The following is a 20,507-nucleotide window of genomic DNA, read 5'->3' as shown; positions in this document are numbered from 1 at the left end:
TGGTAAATGAAAACAAGATCTCACTGCTGTTCATTTAGCCAGAGACCGCCTGGGGCGCCCACAAGCCTCCCCCCCATTGAGCCATGTGTTTAAAGAAAGGATGGTAACGATGCATAATGATGCATAATGATGCATGGTTTATAATGTCGCTGTTGATGAACACATCGTGATGATAGTTCCCCCTTCTTGTTGATTTTGGACGTCGTTTTTCACTGCGAGAGAGAGAGAGAGAGAGAGAGAGATGCTTTGGACGGGGAGCAAAAGACGCAGGGACACACACACAACGCGCAAAAGATCCAAATTGTTGTTCTGTGGTTGCTCACAGTTTTGTGGAGAGCAGCAAGATTTCATTTTTCAATTGAGCAACCCAACCCGTCCCCCGCCCCTCTCGCTTTGTTTGGAGTGTCTCTGGGCTTGGGTACACAGGGGGGAGATGGGCAGGGGGGGAGAGTGGGAGTTCCCGCCCGGGCTCATCCAAAGAAGAGAGGATTCTGTTTATCAACATCCTCTCTCTGTCTCTGTCTCTCTCTCTGTCTCTCTCTCTCTCTCTCTCTCTCTCTCTCTCTCTCTCTCTCTCTCTCTTTCTCTCCCTCCTCCTACTTCTCCTACTTTCTCTTCTCTCTCTCTGTTCTGCTCTGTAGGAACTCAGTGACCCTCCAGCTCAGCTGTTAGTCTGTCTGCACTGCAGGCTGGCTGATACACATTCGCTGCAGTCTTTTCCTCTGTGTGGCTCTCTGTCTCCCTCTCCCTCTCTCTCTCTCTCTCTCTCTCTCTCTCTTTCTTTCTTTCTGGCTCTCTGCTTCTCTCCATTCCTTGCATTCTCTCACTTTTTTCTCTTTTCCCCTCCGCTCTTTCCTCTAACTTCTCGCTCGTGATTTTTCTGTTTTGCAATCCAGCCACCGCCTCTCCCTCCCTCCCTCCCTCGCTCTCCTTCTTTCACCTCTCTCCTCTCCTCATCCTCTGCTCCGGGCCGGCGTATCGCCTCTCGTATATTTACGGCACGCGTAAAAATTCAAACGCGTCGAGGAGAAACGTGTAATTATCGTTTGCAGCCTGGTGGCGGGCGGCCTTGGTTCCAGGGGCCCGGCGATGGTTTGAGGATGGAGGGAGGGAGAGGGAGGAACAGAAGGAGAGTGGGAGGAATGGGTTTGGGGAACAGATGGTCCCTCTTTGTACACATGTTAGCAACCCGGCTGCCTTCTTCCCAGACCTGTTGGGCAAAATCTAGAGTGCACAAAATATTAAGAACACCTGTTCCTTCATGGCATTAACGGAGCAGGTGACTCCAGGTGAAGGCTGTGTGCTCGCAGCGATTGCACCTGTTAACCCACGTGAAGGAGAGATCTGACACAATTGAGATGTAGCTTGTTGTAGCTTGATTTTTTGCGAATGGTCAGTCTCACTCGTCTCGGCTGTTGCGTGTTCTTGCTAGCACCTTAATTTATGCACCATTGTTGCAGACATCTGACACTTTACATATATATATATATATATATATATATATATATATTCTTAATTTCTGTGTTGTGCACCATTTGGTGCCCAGCCCGTATGGCAGGGATACTCAACTTGCTTTGCCCGGGGGCCACTTTCGTAAAATGATAGAAGGCCAGGGGCTGTAGCGGATTGTAGGTTTTTGGGGTGTCAGCCGGAGTTTAGTCTGACAATGTTGTGCACACCGGATAGTTAGTTAAGTTAGTTAGGTTAAGTACATACATAAGTGCCTGGGTGCGAGCAGACGGCGGTATTTGACAATTTAGCAGCTAAATCATAAATTATTGAAAGATATTCCATATTCCTGACTGAAATGCTATAACAGAAGTGCAGTATTGGCCAGAATGACATGAACATTTGGACACTTATTCAGCGGCTATCTTGCATGTTGCGTTCAGGTGCACTGTAAAAAAAAAAAAAATATTTTTTTGCAATTCCATCGCGGGCCACACAGGGGGCCGCAAGTTGAGTATCACTGCCGTATGGGCTTACAAGACACAAATCATTCAAGTTCAACAAAACAAACTAGCAAGTTACAAAAAGTTCATCCATACATGTACAGGTCAAGACAGAATCATAAATCAATCAATCAGAATAAAAAAAAAGAGAATAAAATAAACAACTTCTCCATTCTCAGTTTCCAAGCTCTCCCAATAAAACTGGCCAAACCGAAGACTCCCTCTCTGAATAGCCATTCCAACTTAACATTATCTCCTGACCCGAAGAGTTCAGGTTTCTTATTTTTGCATGAACTGAAATAAAGGCAGTCTTGGTTTCCTCCTATAGCGTACAATGAAAGCTGCATGTTCTATCAGGCACACGACCTTTGTTTGCATAGTACAAAGCCATTTCTCCCACATCATCTGGATCAATCTGATCCCTATGTTCCAAATATGAAGATCGGTCAATCTCAGTAAGCCTGTGACATAAACTGTGGTCTGCTGCTGCAGAAAGAGCTTTAGCTTTAGGGTGAAGTGGTGTGTGACGTCACACGTCAGTGACGTCACACGTCAGTGATGTCACTGACGTGTGACGTCACTGACGTGTGAAGCCCGTTTCAAACGCAGCAGCGAGCCCGCCTCACCTCACCTCATCTCATAAAACTGAAATGTCAGTACCACAAACAGCATAATTATAATATGCAATCTTTATTGTGCTTTGGTCTGACTGAAACAGAATGTCTATATGTAGACCATGAGGGGCCTCATACTGGTTAGAGCCTTTTTCATTTGAAACTTGCCACTCACTGGCCAGATGATGAGGCTGCCAGATGATCATGGTGGTGATCAACCCCCCGACCTGAAGCACTCTGTAAACACTGGAGTCAGCTTTGAGCTGTGAAGTGACCCAAACCAAGGTCAGAGAAACTGAAGCCTCATTACCCCTCAGATACAATAAGCAAACTGCCATAGAAATATATGAGAACGAGAGCAGCAGCCATTCATTCACTAGACTTTTGTTTAGGTTTTGCTCTGCTGTTAAAGATATTGAGAAATACCACCTGCTCAGCTCAACATGAAAACTCCTGTAGGTCGACAGAAGCATAGCGGAATACGAATGGTAGGGTTTTTAGTGTGAGAGCGTTGTGTCTGAGGAGGAACAGAACACACATCTGGGCGTGACCATCTGATGTAGGGATGCACCGATCCACATTTTTTCATTTCCGATCCGATTCCGATACCTGAATTTGGATATCTGCCGATACCGATATTATGCCGATACCAATATTTTTCTTGAATATAAAGTATAGGCAAAGATTTGGCCAATTAAATATTTTTTTAAATATACCTTGCAAAAAGCAGACAAAATTAAGAAAATATACAAGGCAAAGAAGGATACTATTATACATGGGAAAATTACGGCCTGTGCGGCCCGCGCTGGAATTGCAAAAAAAAAAAAATCCCGATTCCGATCCGTGAATTAGTGGCAACATCGGCACCCGATAGCGATATTGGATCGGATCGGCCCCATCCCTAATCTGATGTTTCTTTGTTTTGGAAAAGGCCGTCTGCACTCACACTCACACTCACACCTGTCCGCTTTCTGACTCTGCCCTTTGACCCCTGACTGACCCCGAGTGTGACCCCCCTACCCCCCACCAACTCTGCTGTCTCTCCCTTCCCGCAGCACGTGGGCTGTGACCGCATCCTCGGCTCGGACGTACGCGAGGACCGCTGCCGGCTCTGCGGGGGTGACGGGAGCAGCTGCGAGGCCATCGAAGGAGTCTTCAACGACTCGCTGCCTGAAGGAGGTACAGGACCTCTGTCACTCTGTCCTGTGAGGAGGTACAGGACCTCTGTCACTCTGTCCTGTGAGGAGGTACATGACCTCTGTCCTGTGAGGAGGTACAGGATCTCTGTCACTCTGTCCTGTGAGGAGGTACAGGACCTCTGTCACTCTGTCCTGTGAGGAGGTACAGGACCTCTGTCACTCTGTCCTGTGAGCAGGTACAGGATCTCTGTCACTCTGTCCTGTGAGGAGGTACAGGACCTCTGTCACTCTGTCCTGTGAGGAGGTACAGGACCTCTGTCACTCTGTCCTGTGAGGAGGTACAGGATCTCTGTCACTCTGTCCTGTGAGGAGGTACAGGACCTCTGTCACTCTGTCCTGTGAGCAGGTACAGGACCTCTGTCACTCTGTCCTGTGAGCAGGTACAGGATCTCTGTCACTCTGTCCTGTGAGGAGGTACAGGATCTCTGTCACTCTGTCCTGTGAGGAGGTACAGGACCTCTGTCACTCTGTCCTGTGAGGAGGTACAGGACCTCTGTCACTCTGTCCTGTGAGGAGGTACAGGACCTCTGTCACTCTGTCCTGTGAGGAGGTACAGGACCTCTGTCACTCTGTCCTGTGAGGAGGTACAGGACCTCTGTCACTCTGTCCTGTGAGGAGGTACAGGATCTCTCTCACTCTGTCCTGTGAGGAGGTACAGGATCTCTCTCACTCTGTCCTGTGAGGAGGTACAGGATCTCTCACTCTGTCCTGTGAGGAGGTACAGGACCTCTGTCAGAGGGTTTGACAGCATTTATTTGACAACACGCACATTTAAACCTGCCGCCTTCCCAAAGTGGTACGCGGAAGTAATGTTGTTTACATGGTGACGTCACGGTGATTTGGTCTATACTGCAAAGGCTTCCATCAATGGACCATAGCCTCAATCAACATAGTGAGTGACTATTTTTATTTATTTTTTATTTTTTTATAGATGAAAATCTTTGAGATTATAACTTTAAATCAGGATTCTGAGAATAAAGTCAGAGTTTTGAGATTAAAGTCAGAATTCTCAGATTAAAGTCAGAATTCTGCAGGGGAAAAAGAAGCATACTATGTGACATCACTGACGATGTCACTGATGACATTATCGATGGTGTACCAGAATTTGAATGTCCCTAGATTTTTGCGACGTCAAAATAGGGTCACGAGGCAAAAAAGGTTGGGAACCCCTGACCTACATGAAGGTGATATATAAAGCGAGATGTTGATCTGACCTCATTTCATTGTCAGGGGAAATAGGAGTTTAAAGTTTGTTTGCTTTGACCTCAGCACTGGGACAGCTTCCAGCCTCCTGAGAATCACATTAGGTTAATAAAGCGTTTACATTGAGACGTTATGCAAGGTAATTGTTCTGCTGACCCAGCAATGTGCACATGTACTGTACTGCATCTTGTGCATTTTGGATTCTGGACATTTTGGATTCTGAATGTGCCTTGGAAGGCTGCCTTGCCGTGTGATTTAGGACACCCTAGACATTCAGAATGTATTGTATAATTGTCTGTTCACATGCAAACTCTGTTCACAGCAGCGTACTGTTACAGTTATTTATTTGATCAAGCCAGCACAACTCCATCGAGCTGCAGAACAATCATTTCTTCCAGTACATGTTGTATTTCTGATGCTGTTTCCATGGCATTGCTGAGGAATAAATCATGTGTGCAGACATAGCAGTTGAGCACTGACACAGCACAGATTGAAACATGCCATTACAGTCAGCAATACAGTGACATAGTCTTATCAACCATTGCGTCTACATCAAGCAAGTCTTTTGCATGATGATAAAGGAGAAGCTTGAATCTCTAGTTCAGGGGTTCCCAAACTTTCTTGGCTCGTCACCCGATTATGACGTCACAAAAATCTAGGTACACCGTCGATAATATCATCAGTGACATCGTCGGTGATGTCACATGTATGCTTCTTTTTTCCCCTCAGAATTCTGACTTTAATCTGAGAATTCTGACTTTAATCTCAAATTTCTGACTTTATTTTCAAAATTCTGCCTTTATTCTCAGAATCCTGATTTAAAGTTATAATCTCAAACATTTTCATTAAAAAAGTCACTATCTGATAGTGAGCCCATTGACACTGTTTGGATCTCACCTGCAATTACCACTCATCACCATAGGTGTCACCCAAGAGAACAAAACTGAAATCTTAGAGATGATCACTTTCACTTTAAACTCAGAACTAAAAAAAAAAGGCAAGTGACCCTAATCATCTTCGTTAGTTTTAAATTGTGTGGTGTAATTTTTTTGTTTTTGTTTTTTTTTCAAAATTTCAGGCGACCCTATTTAAATTTCAGGCGACCCCACTTAAGGCCACAACAGACTCGTCCGTCCGCCTCGAATTGGAGCCGTCGCGCCGTCTGCCGGCGCCAGCGAGCCCTACACGCTAGGACGCCACTACGCCCTCCCTCCTCCCACCCTCCCTCCTCCTGTGGAAGCTCCGTGGGAAAATGGCGGCGATTGTGTGCCAGGCAGTCTGAATGAAATTGAATGTAACGTTCCCAATTCTATGTATTAAATTCTAAAAAACGACCCTCAACATTTGGGAAGGCTAAGCCACACAACTAGTTCGTTATAATCTAACGTTATACTCCGAAGCCGACTTTACGACGATGAGGACGGTAAGGACTCAATCACATCGGGTCTCCGCTGACTACAGCGTTACAGGCCCAAGGCAACGGCCAATCACAACTCTTGTGCAGCTGACGTCACGCACGTATCGTCGCCGCTGAGTTACATTTTCGAGCAGCCCCCGTCAGCCGACGGCGCCCCCTCCCCGCATGACGGCGCTCCATCCGCCGTCATACGGGGAGGGCGGGGCGAGGCTCTGACGGACGAGTCTGTTGTGGCCTTTAGGGTCGCGACCCTAAGGTCAGGAACCACTGCTCTAGTTAATTGGATTCCTGTTGGGTCCTGCAGCGTCCTAATAGAAGGCCTTGGAAGTTCATCAGTCTGTCATTATATGCTGCACTGCAGGCTAACATCATGCAGGTACCTGATACTCTCTCAGCTTAATGGCTTCTCAAGATGCTTCTCGCAGTCACAATTAGAGGATGATGCCGGACTTCCGGCCAGGAGGCGTGTCTCGGCACTGTCTGTATGTGAGTTGTGTGTGTGCGTGTGTGTTTGTGTGTGTGTGACAGAGAGAGAGAGAGAGAGAGAGAGAAAATGAGAACAAGAGAATGTGTGCATGTGTGCACGTGCGTACACATATATAATATGTACGTGTGTGTATATGTGTGTGTGTGAATGAATGAATGAATGAATGAATGAAAGTTTTATTTACGTGTCAGGACAAATTACATGACCCATCCCACATGGGATTATCAGTGTGTGTGTGTGTGTGTGTGTGTGTGCGTGTGTGTGTGTGTGTGTGTGTGTTTCGTGTGTGTGTGTGTGTTTTGTGTGTGTGTGTGTGTGCGCGTGTGTTTTGTGTGTGTGTGTGTGTGTGTGTGTGTGTGTTTCATGTGTGTGTGTGTGTGTGTTTCGTGTGTGTGTATATGTGTGTGTGTGTGCGTTTCGTGTGTGTGTGTGTGTGTGTGGTTTCTCCTGTATCTGCCAGCCACCCAGGGACACGTGGCAGACAGATTTAGGTGAGGTCTGACCAGTGTGGGTTGAGGTTGGGCTGCTGTCGGATCTATTCTGGGCTACGTTCCCCCCGCAACACCCACTCCACAGTCTCTCACCCAACTGTCAACACCACTCACCCCCTTCCAAGAATCCTCAGAGGGGACACACCCTGAGCAGGCAGGCAGGCAGGGCCGGTGGCCGCGTTTTGGACCACAGTGACCAGGACCGGTCTGTCAGCTCCAGCCTCCTGCTGAAGTCTCAACTACCCCCAAAATATCCAACGACAATTATCGTTGGATATTTTGTATCATTACAAAATGAGTATGAATTTTCTCATAAAGACACGCCAGCCTAAGGTCCAAAATCTCAACTCCAACCTCTACTCAGTCCTGTCCCATCGCGAACACCTGAACCATCTCTAACCTGTGTCCCATCTCAAACCCCTCTCCCATCTCCAGTCCATCTCAAACCCCTCTCCCATCTCCAGTCCATCTCGAACCCCTCTCCCATCTCGAACCCCTCTCCCATCTCCAGCCCCTGTCACATCTCCAGTCCCTGTCTCATCTCCAGCCCCTGTCACATCTCCAGTCCCTGTCTCATCTCCGGCCCCTGTCACATCTCCAGCCCCTGTCACATCTCCGGCCCCTGTCCCATCTCCAGTCCCTGTCACATCTCCAGTCCCTGTCACATCTCCAGTCCCTGTCTCATCTCCGGCCCCTGTCACATCTCCAGCCCCTGTCACATCTCCAGTCCCTGTCTCATCTCCAGTCCCTGTCTCATCTCCGGCCCCTGTCACATCTCCAGTCCCTGTCACATCTCCAGTCCCTGTCCCCTCCCTAACCCCGGCACAAAGCCCGTGACAGGAGGTGTATTCTGGGCTCAGGCAGATTTATGACTGGCAGAATCACTCAGTCATGTCATCATCTCCAGCAGCACTTTTATGTCTCTGAACTCAGCCTTTAGCCAAGCCTTCTCCTCTCGCTGCCTCACTGATCTAAATACAGTCTGTCTGCTGGCACCGACCAGGCAGTTGGGCAAACGTGGATAGAGCTCAAGTCACGACCATACTGATATATATCATCCTGAAGAAACCTTTTATCTCCACTTTTGGCATTCTCTTACTATAATTGACTGATAACATTGCCCTCACCATGCAGGACATGCTTTACAGCCCTGCCACTAAGCCAAACCATTTCAGCTGTGCTGTCAAACTAAACTAGTGTGTCTGTTGGAAAATCAATCAGGGATCCCTCAATTTGTGGGTTAGGGTTAGTTAGCTAGGTTTTCTAAAGGATGCGGTGTTTAGAAATGCTGTTGATTATTGCTCGGTGGTCACAGCTCAGAGACGACGGTGTCTCTCTCTGTGGTCACAGCTCAGAGACCACAGTGTCTCTCTCTGCGGTCACAGCTCAGAGACCACGGTGTCTCTCTCTGCGGTCACAGCTCAGAGACCACAGTGTCTCTCTGTGGTCACAGCTCAGAGACGACAGTGTCTCTCTGTTGTCACAGCTCAGAGACCACAGTGTCTCTCTGCGGTCACAGCTCAGAGACCACGGTGTCTCTCTCTGCGGTCACAGCTCAGAGACCACAGTGTCTCTCTGCGGTCACAGCTCAGACACCACAGTGTCTCTCTGTGGTCACAGCTCAAAAACCACGGTGTCTCTCTCTGTGGTCACAGCTCAGAGACCACAGTGTCTCTCTGTGGTCACAGCTCAGAGACCACGGTGTCTCTCTGTGGTCACAGCTCAGACACCACAGTGTCTCTCTCTGTGGTCACAGCTCAGAGACCACAGTGTCTCTCTCTGTGGTCACAGCTCAGAGACCACAGTGTCTCTCTGTGGTCACAGCTCAGACACCACAGTGTCTCTCTCTGTGGTCACAGCTCAGAGACCACAGTGTCTCTCTCTGTGGTCACAGCTCAGAGACCACAGTGTCTCTCTGTGGTCACAGCTCAGAGACCACGGTGTCTCTCTCTGTGGTCACAGCTCAGAGACCACAGTGTCTCTCTGTGGTCACAGCTCAGAGACCACAGTGTCTCTCTGTGGTCACAGCTCAGAGACCACGGTGTCTCTCACTGTGGTCACAGCTCAGAGACCACAGTGTCTCTCACTGTGGTCACAGCTCAGAGACCACAGTGTCTCTCTCTGTGGTCACAGCTCAGAGACCACAGTGTCTCTCTGTGGTCACAGCTCAGAGACGATGGTGTCTCTCTCTGCGGTCACAGCTCAGACACCACGGTGTCTCTCCATCTGTCCGGTCTGAGGCTCTGGCAGGCGCTGAGGGTTACTGAAGTGTCAGGGGCCGGGGTTTACAGCTCTCTGGCTCTCTGTTGACCACACAGGTCCCTGATTGTTAACAGAGGAGCCTCACCCTCCTCGCACTTTTGGTCTCATTCTCTCTCTCTCTCATTCTCTGAGGCCAGGCCGGGTGGCCAAAAACCTCACACTCTGTCCCTCTATTCTTCCATCTCTGTCTCTCTCTCCCCCCACACATCTAGAAACACCAGGCCCAAAGCTGGGTCAGTCCACCCTCTCCAGCTCCATGGAGAGGTCAGGGGCCAAGCCTCTCCTTTCCTCTGTGGTCACAGCACTGGAAGGAATGATTTTATTCCTCCTCCTCCTCCTAGTGAGGCTAAAGTTATTTACAGGGCTGCAGTGGCTGGCTGGCTGGCTGGACAGCAGAGCAGCACTGACAGAGAGAGAGAGAGGGAGAGAGACGGTGGAGGTGAGATGAGTGTCTAAAAAGAACGGATAAGAGAGTAAAAGCGATGGAGGGAGAGGAGAGGAGAGGAGAGGAGAGGAGAGGAGAGGAGAGGAGAGGAGAGGAGAGGAGAGGAGAGGAGACGCTGGCTGCTGGCACGGTTTGAACTCTCTAGCAAAGAGCGGAGCGGAGCAGCTGAGGCGCGCGGAGCGGAGCGGAGCAGCTGAGGCCCGCTGCCCAGGAATGCAGCTGGAATCTGAAGCCTCTGCTTCTTCCATTGGTGTCCCACAGAGCTAAACACTACTCACTCACTCCCCTGCTCCCCAGTCAATAAACCTCCTCACCTTACTGTGTGTGTGTGTGTGTGTGTGTGTGTGTGTGTGTGTGTGTGTGTGTGTGTGTGTGTGTGTGTGTGTGTGTGTGTGTGTGTGTGTGTGTGTGTGTGTGTGTGGGGTGTGTGTGGCAGGTTATGAAGAGGTGGTCAGGATTCCTAAAGGATCAGTGTTCATCCACATACAAGAGCTCAACATCTCCCTCAACTATCTTGGTAGGATCTCCTCTTCAAGTTCACTGTTGTTGGTACACTGACGTTTTCATATGCACGATCATAGAAATGGCTATGCTATCTTTTACAGTGCCGCCAGATACCACGAAGCATCAGGAAATCATTGTTAACTATGCTGGCTGGTGCAATGTATTTTTTATTTTATTTCTCATGTCTTCCTTAAGAATAAAACCTATTTCCAAACTATAAAAAAAGTATTAACGGAGTTCCTTCGCTCGGTGTATCTTCACTCTCATCTCATCTTCATCATTCATGCGGGGTGCAGAAATGGGATGAGTGAAGTCCATGAGTTTGTTCCTGTATTTCATTTCTGTCTTTCTTCGCCTCTTCTGTGTCCCAGTGCTGAAGAGTAAAGGTGACCAGTACTTCATCAATGGGAAGCTGACCATTGACACACCCCGCAGGTTCGAGATCGCCGGGACAACCTTCCATTACCGGCGGCCCACCGATGGGCCAGAAACCCTCGAGGCCCTGGGGCCCACGAACATGACCCTCATCATCATGGTAGGACTGGATGCACGACACTGACTGGAGGTTTCTTGAACTAAAGAAATGCCCAAATCAAAAATGGCCGCACCATCTTTTTGATCTGGAAAAGTTTTCCAAAAAGAACTACTGTATGACGTTGAATTATGATTACGGTTTTCTAGATTTTGTGTTGCATTTTAATTCAGCCTAAATGTGTGTGTGTGCGTGCGTGCGTGCGTATGTGTGTGTGTGTGTGGTGCACGTGCTTCTGTGTGTGTGTGTGTGTGTGTGTGTGTGTGTGTGTGTGTGTGTGTGTCTGTAGGTGCTGGTCAGGGAGGAGAACTTAGGGATTCACTATCGTTTCAACCCCCCGGTCAGCAGGGATCCTCTGAGCGGCTATGCCTGGCACTACACCTCTTGGTCTCGCTGCTCAGTTCTATGTGCTGGAGGTACCCACACACGCACACACACACACACACACACACACACACAGAATGTAAAAATGGGACTGGAATGTTCTTCCACGTTGAAGCTACAGGCGTTAGAGCAGTTCAGGGCAGAGAGTTCCCCAAACTTTTGAGTAGCCAGTCAGATTGAAAAAGTAGCCGGCTCATGTTCGCGGCGTTTGTTCCAGTGGTCCTTTTCCCAATTAATAAACAAACCTCAAATATGTATCCATGAGTGTGACAATTGAAATAATACAAATAAACATTCTTATAAAGTCCCAATGCTCAATTTAATTATAAATAAAACAATATCCATATTGCAAAACACAAACAGGCAATGTATATTTTTAAGAACAAAGAGAATACTAATAACTATGTTTCCCACAGGATTTGGAGAGATTGTGGTGGGTAGACCTTGCTTGGACCCTCCTGGGGGGTTCACGGGGCCATGCCCCCTGTAAGAAAAATGTGTACATTTTAAACGATTATGTATTATGCATGAATCTGGTTCACTTTGAGAACCAATTTAAGAGGCTAGATCAGGGGTGTGCAATTATTTTTCATGGGGGGGCCACATGAGAAACCCAGATTGTTGGGGGCCAAACAAATATTGTCATGCCGTAACCCAGGAACTTTGATGATAGAGAGGACCACAAAAAATGTCCTCACTGCCAGGGGGCCAGATTTTGCTGAGGGTTGGGGGCCAAACGGCGCCGGTGCGGAAAAATGTTGGGCATTTGAAGTCAGGTTTAGAGGAATAACTCATTTTAAATGAACAGTTGTGATGTCATTATTCAGTCTTAAACACCAATATTTGATCCTTTTCTCACTCACTCCTATGTCACCACTTGCTCTCCCTGCAGGGCTTGAAATTAGCTTTTTTGACCACCTGCCAATATGGCTGCTAGAAGTTACCAGCCAATTAGAATTTCCACTAGCCAAAGTGTTTTTCTAGAAATAAACCAGAATATGAGTGGGTTAATTTAAGCATATTAAGTATCAGTAAGTGGCCCGGGATTCTCAAAGCCTGTGTTGAGGGTCACACAAGAACAAAAATGCACTCTTGAAGCTAAATAAATCCAAAACCAACAAGTTAATTATTTACAGTTTTACTTAATTGTAGAACAGTCATTTCTTACACGTGAGATTACTTTTAGCCTTTTAGTCATAAAGATTATTGAAAGATATTCCATATTCCAGACTGAAATGTTATAACAGAAGTGGAGTATTGGCCAGAATGACATGATCATTTGGACACTTATTCAGCGGGTATCTTGCGTTCAGGTGCACTGTAAAAAAAAAAAAAGTAGGCGGAGAAATAGCCGGCTGCCGGGGCTTGGGGAACTCCCTGGTTCAGGGGCTGTGTGAGGCCTTGATTTGAAGATACCACACATAAGCGCTCTCCCTTTCTTCATGATCCGAAGCTTTGTGTGATACCTGATAAGAACCCGTTTGCCTCTGAAACACACGCACACGTGCAGCTGGAGTGAACTGCATGCTGAGTGAGAAAAGGCTAACACTTTAATTGAAGTGTATTGAGATGCATTACAAGCGGATTAGAGGCCCATCAGAAGCTCAGATCAACTTTTCTTACAATGTAATCATGGCACAAACATCAGACAATGATATTCAGACCTTGTGTTTATTATTTCATCCTCGGATTATAATAATTACATACACACTCACAATGTGCCTATAATGCTTTTATAAGCACCACTTCAAGTCAAGTGTTTCCCCCAAAAAAGCATTGAAGGCAAAGAGACAAACCGTTTTTGTCTCCTTTCAGACCTGCTAAATGTTCATAGAGAGAGAGACACTTCCAAACTCTCCATTCACTTCCAAACACCAGCGTCATTTTCCTTGAATTAAACATAGATAAAAGCTGTTGTGTGGCTGGGCTACGCAGACAACAAATGTAAAGAAAAATCGGCAATTACATTTTTTTTGTACTCCTGAGCAAAACAATGAAGCCATTGATAATTGCGAGAAGAAAAATATGGATCTAGCTGTCGAGGAAGTAAGTTGGAGTGTTCATCTTCCGTATATACGATCTTTGTGTGCAACACATCACATAGGAGAAGGCCAGGATTGGGGGGTGGAGTTTTTGTTTTCCCCCCGTTTTGGACGTGGTTTCTGAATAATGACGTGCTCCGCAGTGTCTCTATACCTGATAAAATGTCTGGTGTGGAGTGAAGAATGACAAGCTGTGCTGTGTTTCTTTTCATTGCTGATACTCATTGAGTGATGCTATCACTCAACTCCTATCCTTGAAGAGAGTACTCTAGTTTGAGGCACCTCAATATGGTCTGCATTTATATAGCGCTTTTATCCAAAGCGCTTTACAATCAGTAGATAGTCTACATTCACCCATTCATACACCGATGGCGGCAGGCTGCCACGTAGGGTGCCTACACACCATCGGGAGCAAGGAGGGTTAAGTGTCTTGCCCAAGGACACAGCGACAGCAGCCAGGAGGGAGCGGGGATCGAACCGCCAACCCTTGCGTCATTGGCCGACCCGCTCTACCTCCTGAGCTAAAGCCGCCCTCAATAGCCATAACATTGTGTGTTCAGGTCCAGATCTTCATGTCACGCTCATATTTCAGTATCTACCAAAGCAGGGATGCAAAGCACAGAATGAAACCAATCTTGATATTGTCGCGTGTGTCTTGTCTGGTGTTTGTCCCTGTCTCTGCCCTCCCCAGGAGTGCAGCTCCAGCAGGTGGTGTGTAAGAAGCAAGCCGACCATTCAGTCGTCTACAACCACTTCTGTGACAAGAAGAACAAACCCAAAGAGAAGAGGAGGGCCTGCAATTCTGAGCCGTGCTCCCCAACGTGAGTAGCTGAGAGCAAATGCCAATAGATTAGCCTCAGGGAGTGCTGCTTCACAACTGCAGGTGTCACAAACAGGTGCTCATTGGATCCCGGGCCAAATCATGAGATCAAAGGTGGTTGACTTGTATTCAGCTTAGTGATCAAAAAAGTCATAACCAAAAAACTTCCAAGGCTCACTGTTTTGCAAAAAAATTCAAAAGCCTTTAATAGTATGGCTTCACGCCTACGCGTTTCAACATAATAGTCTTCATCAGGGCATAAAAACAAGTGAATCTTATTCACAGAAATATTATGGCTGGTGTCTGCTGCAGCCAATCAGAGTTTATTGTTTATTGTGGATCCCCATTAGTCTGCACCAAGGTGAGACTACTCTTCCTGGGGTCCAAACACATAACACATAGTAGTTGAATGATTAACACCGGTGGAATTAACAAGGTGGGTGTGTACAAAGTCAATGACAAGACAGTCACATGGGCAGATGTGTGTCTCTGTTTGTTTGTTTGTTTTTTCAATCAACATTAGTATTTTGGTCAAATGTTTGCATTTAGCTTAGCTTTCATTTACCTCTTCCTGCTTCCTAGTTGTGGTTTTGAATCATTGTAGTAAGCTTGTTCTGTTGCATGTGTGTTTGTGTTTTTATGAATTTAAATCCCCATGGTCTCCATGCATGCGTATATAGCATGCCAACTCCCACTTGTGCATTTTCTATGCGTTTGTGTTCTTGACTATTGCATACCTGTGAACGCTCGCGTGTAGTCTACAGTATAATCTGCTGCTCTGGCGGTTCCATATATCATGAGATGGCGAGAGGAAGAGGGCCAGAAGTCAGATGAACTAACGACCCGGCTCCTCTCTGCCCCCCCAGCTGGTGGACAGGCGACTGGTCAGAGTGCAGCCGCAGCTGCAACGGCGGCCTGCGGACACGGGAGGTGCTCTGCAAGAGGAGGAGCTCTGCCACGGAGGAGAAGGTCCAGGATGACTCCGCCTGCACCCCCCCACACCCCCCCCTCACTGAGCCCTGCAGCAACCACACCTGCCCCCCCGAATGGCTGGCCCTGGACTGGTCAGAGGTAGAGGACGAAAAACACCAAAATTCACGGTTCTCAATCTCAATGGCTGAATAGGAGCCAGATTTGGATGTTTGTGAACAATCTTAGACGGAACAATAGTTTTTGCTTCCAGTGTGGGAACGCACCAGGAACAGGCCCTGACCTATTTTTAATCCTTACCCCATAGTTCAAGCGGTTCGGTCCATGGCAGTCTGAAGGGTGTTCCATTCCTTCTCCATAGTCCTCCAGTGTAGCTGTGCTTCTAGAAAGAGGCTTGTTGACTTTTCCTTGTGTACAAATTCCTTAACTACAACAAGCTGATAAGTCGTCCTCATATGTCCCAGTTTGTGCTCAACTTTGTTGTCACAATTCACTATGAACTGAAACAATGGAACCAAATGTAGTGCTGTCACTGAATGCAGCAGTCTAAATGTAGTGCTGTCACTGAATGAAGCAGTCTAAATGTAGTGCTGTCACTGAATGGAGCAGTCTAAATGTAGTGCTGTCACTGAATGGAGCAGTCTAAATGTAGTGCTGTCACTGAATGGAGCAGTCTAAATGTAGTGCTGTCACTGAATGAAGCAGTCTAAATGTAGTGCTGTCACTGAATGGAGCAGTCTACCTGAATGGAGCAGTCTAAATGTAGTGCTGTCACTGAATGGAGCAGTCTAAATGTAGTGCTGTCACTGAATGGAGCAGTCTAAATGTAGTGCTGTCACTGAATGAAGCAGTCTAAATGTAGTGCTGTCACTGAATGGAGCAGTCTAAATGTAGTGCTGTCACTGAATGAAGCAGTCTAAATGTAGTGCTGTCACTGAATGGAGCAGTCTAAATGTAGTGCTGTCACTGAATGGAGCAGTCTAAATGTAGTGCTGTCACTGAATGGAGCAGTCTAAATGTAGTGCTGTCACTGAATGGAGCAGTCTAAATGTAGTGCTGTCACTGAATGGAGCAGTCTAAATGTAGTGCTGTCACTGAATGGAGCAGTCTAAATGTAGTGCTGTCACTGAATGAAGCAGTCTAAATGTAGTGCTGTCACTGAATGAAGCAGTCTAAATGTAGTGCTGTCACTGAATGGAGCAGTCTGCAGTTTTTCTCTGGCCTTTCTGCTTGTGTAATCTAGAGATGGCAGCAAGAGGATAGGAATCATGTCCAGCTGACTTACTGGAACTAAGCAAGCTCTCTACTGTTTTATCTCGCACAACTGCTGCCATCTGCTGGGCAGAATATGAACTTTTCTTGCCTGTGACCTCAGCGACCCCTTCATCTCACTGCCTCCCCTCCTCCCACACTACCCCTGCCCTGTCTTCCCTCCCTCGCCCCCCCCCCCCCCCCCCCCCCCCCTGCCTCTGTCTCCCCTCCCTCCATCCTCCCCCCCTGCCCCCTGTCTCCTGCTGTGTCTCCAGTGCACGCCGGGCTGCGGCCCCGGCTACAGGCACCGTGTGATCCTGTGTAAGAGCGGGGAGAGCGGAGACACACTGGCAGAGTCGGAGTGCCCCAAGAACGGCCGACCCACCTCCAGGGTGCGCTGTAACCTGCAGCGCTGCCCACCCTCTCACTGGGTGACGGGTCCCTGGGGAGAGGTGAGACCCACAGGCTGTCTGCTTGTTGCTGTTGAACTGTGAACATCTAAACCCCCTCGACTCCCTTTAATGTCTTTCTCTTCTATTTGCCCTTGGGCCTATTTCTTAAAGTGATGAATCTGCTGGATTTTCGTATAAATAAATGTGCATTTTGCTACTCTGTAGTTAGCATAAGCAGCGATAGTCAAGCCAACATGCTGAACAGACAAAGAAAAGAGCACCGCCTACACAAACTCAAATGGCATCAACAGACAATACAAGGAAGAAGACGTCACAGTACTGGACAAATGAGCTCTGTTGGAAAACTGATTGTATATAACCGACAGGAAAGAAATGAGTCCAAACTGTTCCCTAGCAACAGAAGTCCAGTGAAACAGTTTCTAGGCTAGTGCTGCTAGTTCTGTAACGATTTGGAACAGAGCTGCCGTTTAAGTGACAGAAGTGCAGTGTACAGTAGAGTACACTGCATCCACTGTACACTGGATTGATTTAAATCGGTGTGTTCCTACTTTGATGTCATTTTACAAAGTTTCAAATTAACTCTTTAATTATTTTGTTAATGAAATAAATGTGTTAAGTAAATATAAAGCATTTACAGACTATTCTGCATGGATCTGAATACAGGTGTGAGGTCACCCGTGCGGGTGACCTGACAGAGCTGGATTTTTTAATTAGGGCAGATTAATTGCCCTAAGGCTGAGGCTATGGTTCAGTAATGATGTCATCAGTGATGATGGCATCAGTGATGTCGTACATAGGCATTGTGACATCATTGTGACATCACTGTTGATGTCATCAGTGACACACACATACACACATGAGAGAGAGAGGGGGAGAGAGACTGAGTGAGAGGAGAGGGAGAGAGAGAGGGGGGAGAGAGAGGGAGACATTGCACGCGTGCCAATAGGGCAGGTGAGGCCACGCAGCAGCCGAGCTGCGGGCGAGGCTGCGCAGCGGCCGAGTTGCGTATGCGAGGGCCGAGTGGTCTCTGTTAGGGAAGATGGGGGACACTCTTCTCTATGGCAGCCCTACTATAATTTAGAATAATGAGACAGGTGTATTTTTCCATTAGAATCCTGCCTAGTGCAGCTGTAATTCTATCTATAGACACTAGGGTTAAAGTATTAGCAAAATGTTGAATAATGTTTCTTCTGTGTGTGGTGTCCCAGTGCTCTGCCAGGTGTGGCCTGGGCCAGGAGATGCGGTCTGTACAGTGTCTGGCTCACACCAGTCAGCCATCCAACGAGTGTATGGAGCATCAGCGGCCCGCAGCCATGCAGCAGTGCAAGAGCAAATGTGACCTCAGTCTGCCCGTCAGTACAGACCTCCCCGAAGGTCAGAGGTCAAAGTTAGCTTCTTTGCAATCTCTTCTAGGCCTAATCCATGCATTTATTCATGATCTTTTAAGCATGTTTCATATCAAGAGTGGTGTCGAGAAAGATTCATTCCAGCAGAGATTGTATATGAGAATTTGAGGAATTTGAGATTGTCATGCTCATATTAAACCAAATTTAAATGTCAAAAATGAAAAGGGGGAAAAACTTTTTTTTTAAATTCAACAGTCCAATGTGAACATGACAAGTTAAAATGTATGTAATTCAGAATCTGAATCAGAATCACTTTTATTGCCACAGTATGCAAGTTACATACGAGGAATTTGTCTTAGTGTCTGTATGCAGCATAGCGGTCACATCGATATACAGAGATAAGAAGTAGGAAGATAACTAAAAACAATCACAAAGTTGCAAGTGCAATCAAATCGAGTAAATATATACAATATGTTCATGAGTGGTGAAGTGTTCTGTGGATAATAAATATGAATTTACATTGAATTTACATGAGATTTACAGTCGGAGTTAAGAGTTTACATTGAATGTACATGAAATTTACAGGCTAAGTTAAATAGGCATTAAATGTGCAGGGAATTTACATTAATTTACAGTCCCAGTTAAACAGGCAAATACAATCTCTGCTGGTACTAATCTAATCTCTTTCCATAGGAGTGTATTTCAAAGCACTTCGATTAAAAAGTGAACAAAAGACAATTGCTCAGATATGAAGGAGTAATGCTGTGACTGAGCTCTAACAACGACCCTGTTTCATGTGTGTCTCCCATGCAGAGTGTAAAGATGTGAACACTGTTGCCTACTGCCCCCTGGTGCTCAGGTTCAAGTTCTGCAGCCGGCCGTACTTCAGACAGATGTGCTGCAAGACCTGCCAGGGACACTGACCCGGTGACACCCCAGACACTCAACACAGCCTCGCTGCTGCCTGGGTCCCCGCAACCCACAACACCCCCAAAACCCCCAAAACCCTCCCACTGAGCCTTGTACCAGCAGCCCTTACGCTACTCCTAACAGAGTAACAACACCCACCTGGGACACACACCCGCGTCCAGCCTCTCGCCCAGATGTCTCTCCTGAGCCCAGAACCAGGCTGCACTGGGTCCAAACAGCCTGAGCTGAGATACACATTCCTCAGACGGGAGGGCTGCTGCTGACAACTTGGAGAGAGATGGAGAAAGACAGACAGAGCAAGAGAGAATGTTAATGTCCTTTACTGCCATCTTCTTTTAGGGGGTGAGACGATAACGGGGCATCTCTCTCTCTGTCTCTCTCCTCTCTCTCTGTCATAAACTATCCCTCTGATGTAATTTTTTTGGTGCTACTACATTTTTATTATGGCCGCAGGACTGGTCGCAGTACTCTGTTCATTTGAGTTCCACTTGTGTAGTCTTTTTTTTTTGCTTGAGTGGCCCCAAAGGTCAGCCTGAGTTATCAAGCCTGTATGTTACCAGGCGCTATTTGTTTCTTTACGAATACAAAAATCCACTTTGTATAAAAATGAAAGGAGGAAAAAAAAAAAAAACATTTTACAGATATCTTTGCCCATGAAAAGGAATATCTTATATTATGAAATGAATGAGATCTGTTTGTATGTTATCTGATAGTTGTTACTTGATCACGTTGTTTTTATTGCTATCGTTGCTTTGTGTCATGTCAACGTCTTGGACAGTCCTCACTGTTTATTCAGCGAAAGTATGAGCAGTTTGATTTGCACAGCGTGTGAGCAGTCAAAGGACTCCCGTCTTCTACATTTGTCTCAATGTGACTGGACTTGATGTCTCCGTTGTAAACTATGGCGTTTTTTTTGTTGTCTCTATTCTCACTGCAGTGAATCTGCCATAGTCTTGCCATTTTGCTGGACAGTGTCTGGTCAGTGGTTAGTTCACTTAAACCATATCACCTCTACAATAAAACAGTACTTTATGCTGCACACAGGCAACACGAAGACACTGCCTTTAGTGATGAAAGTCAAGCCCATGTGGGGCCTCGCTAGGACGTTTCCAGATGATAGCATTATATGTGTTGTGGCTGTGGCGGTCTGCATGAAGTCTCCAAGAATGGAACTTTCTTAGTTGGGATCAGTAGTATCATTACTACTGGAAACACCTGAGCATGGCTTTTGCTGTTTGTTTTCTTGGTTCAAAATGCCACATGTTACTCTCCTCATGGTCATGCA

General features: G+C 46.9%; 1 protein-coding gene across 1 annotated transcript in view; it reads left to right on the top strand.

Moving 5' to 3' along the window:
- adamts10 (ADAM metallopeptidase with thrombospondin type 1 motif, 10) overlaps nt 1-19,666 on the top strand; it is a gene marked incomplete at its 5' end in the record, with an annotated part of 70,017 nt that extends 50,351 nt beyond the window's left edge. Inside the window, 9 exons of the mRNA XM_083647917.1 lie at nt 3,622-3,745; nt 10,507-10,587; nt 10,946-11,109; nt 11,396-11,522; nt 14,224-14,353; nt 15,219-15,423; nt 16,809-16,985; nt 18,155-18,320; nt 19,106-19,666. Of these exons, the coding sequence (XP_083504043.1) occupies nt 3,622-3,745; nt 10,507-10,587; nt 10,946-11,109; nt 11,396-11,522; nt 14,224-14,353; nt 15,219-15,423; nt 16,809-16,985; nt 18,155-18,320; nt 19,106-19,215 (1,284 nt within the window). The 3' untranslated portion in view covers nt 19,216-19,666. The remainder of the gene's footprint in view (nt 1-3,621; nt 3,746-10,506; nt 10,588-10,945; nt 11,110-11,395; nt 11,523-14,223; nt 14,354-15,218; nt 15,424-16,808; nt 16,986-18,154; nt 18,321-19,105) is intronic.
- Nucleotides 19,667-20,507: the final 841 nt, after the last annotated feature.

Source organism: Poromitra crassiceps (assembly GCF_964638095.1).
Source record: "Poromitra crassiceps genome assembly, chromosome: 12".
Lineage (NCBI taxonomy): Eukaryota > Metazoa > Chordata > Actinopteri > Beryciformes > Melamphaidae > Poromitra > Poromitra crassiceps.
Note: the sequence above shows the minus strand (reverse complement) of the source record. Positions and strands in the feature narration are given on the sequence as shown.